Source organism: Chaetura pelagica, unplaced genomic scaffold (genome assembly GCF_000747805.2).
Source record: "Chaetura pelagica isolate M959 unplaced genomic scaffold, ChaPel_1.0 scaffold55, whole genome shotgun sequence".
In the NCBI taxonomy this organism is placed as follows: Eukaryota; Metazoa; Chordata; class Aves; order Apodiformes; family Apodidae; genus Chaetura; species Chaetura pelagica.
The window spans coordinates 4,491,469-4,492,544 of record NW_009953571.1 but is presented as its reverse complement, the minus strand read 5'-3'; the positions used below and the strand labels follow the sequence as shown (position 1 = coordinate 4,492,544).

The window sequence follows — 1,076 nt, the reverse complement described above, 5'->3', positions numbered from 1 at the left end:
CAAATACGTTAAGGGCGAGTGTCAGGAGGGCAGAGCCAGGCTCTCCTCAGGGATGTGCGGTGTCGGGACAAGGGCAGTGGGTGCAAACTGGAACATAGGAGGTTCCATGTGAGTATCAGGAACAGCTTTCCTGTGAGAGTGACAGGGCCCTGGGACAGGCTGCCCAGAAAGGCTGTGGAGTCTCCTTCGCTGGAGACATTCAAACCCCCCTGGACACGTTCCTGTGTGATGTGCTCTGGGTGCCCCTGCTCTGGCAGGGGGGCTGGGCTGGGGGAGCTTTCCAGGTCCCTTCCAACCCCTGAGATTCTGTGCTTCTGTGTATATGCCATATGTGTACCGAGTTCTGTCTATTAGGTATAATCTTTATGCAACAGTTTCTGGCAGGAAAGACAAATCACGTCCCACCTGGTACAGGTCAGTTTGCAGCACAGGGCTCCATCACAGGGTGGAGAAGGCCTTCCCACACCCAGCTGGGGCATCAGGTGGCAGTGAGGCACTGCCAGCAGCACTGGTGTGTGACTGGCTCTGCATGGAGTTGTGTCTCCTTTTTCTCTGCCCTTTCCCTGAACACCTCACCCCCACAGTCTCTCGTCTATATCACACAGCCTCAGGCCTTCTCCCCAGCGCAGAGCCAGACGTGCAGGTCCCGTGCTGGCCGGGTCCCCGGAGGCTCTGCGGGGTCAGTCACCTCTGCCTGCTTTGCTAAAAACATAAGGTGGCTCCTCCTGACAGCCTGCCTGCAAGGACCCAGCTCCAGCCTTTGCTGCTTACATGTCTCTGTGGCAGCTCTGAGCCAAAACAACAAAACCACATTCCTTTGCTCTCCAATCATCCTGATCATCATAAACAGTAACTGTTCCCTTTCAGCTTCTCAAAAGTTACACACAAATTACATTGGGTGTAGGGTAATGAGGTAGGAAGGTACTTTTTGGCCTCTCAGACCCATTCTCCCACTCCTGTAGATACCACATCATATAGTCCTTCCTCTCTATCTATCAAGCTCTGTCTGTACGTGTGGGTCCTTCTTCCCTTGACTGCTCCAGCTCCTACCTGTTCCAAATGCCGTTTGCTTTCAT

The 1,076-nt window shown here is 53.9% G+C and overlaps 1 protein-coding gene across 1 annotated transcript in view; it reads right to left on the bottom strand.

Annotated features, from left to right (window-relative positions):
• Positions 1-1,076, bottom strand: part of VPS18 (vacuolar protein sorting 18 homolog (S. cerevisiae)) — an 11,179-nt gene extending 10,103 nt beyond the window's left edge. Inside the window, exon 1 of the mRNA XM_009999604.1 lies at positions 1,051-1,076. Within this exon, the coding sequence (XP_009997906.1) occupies positions 1,051-1,076 (26 nt within the window). The remainder of the gene's footprint in view (positions 1-1,050) is intronic.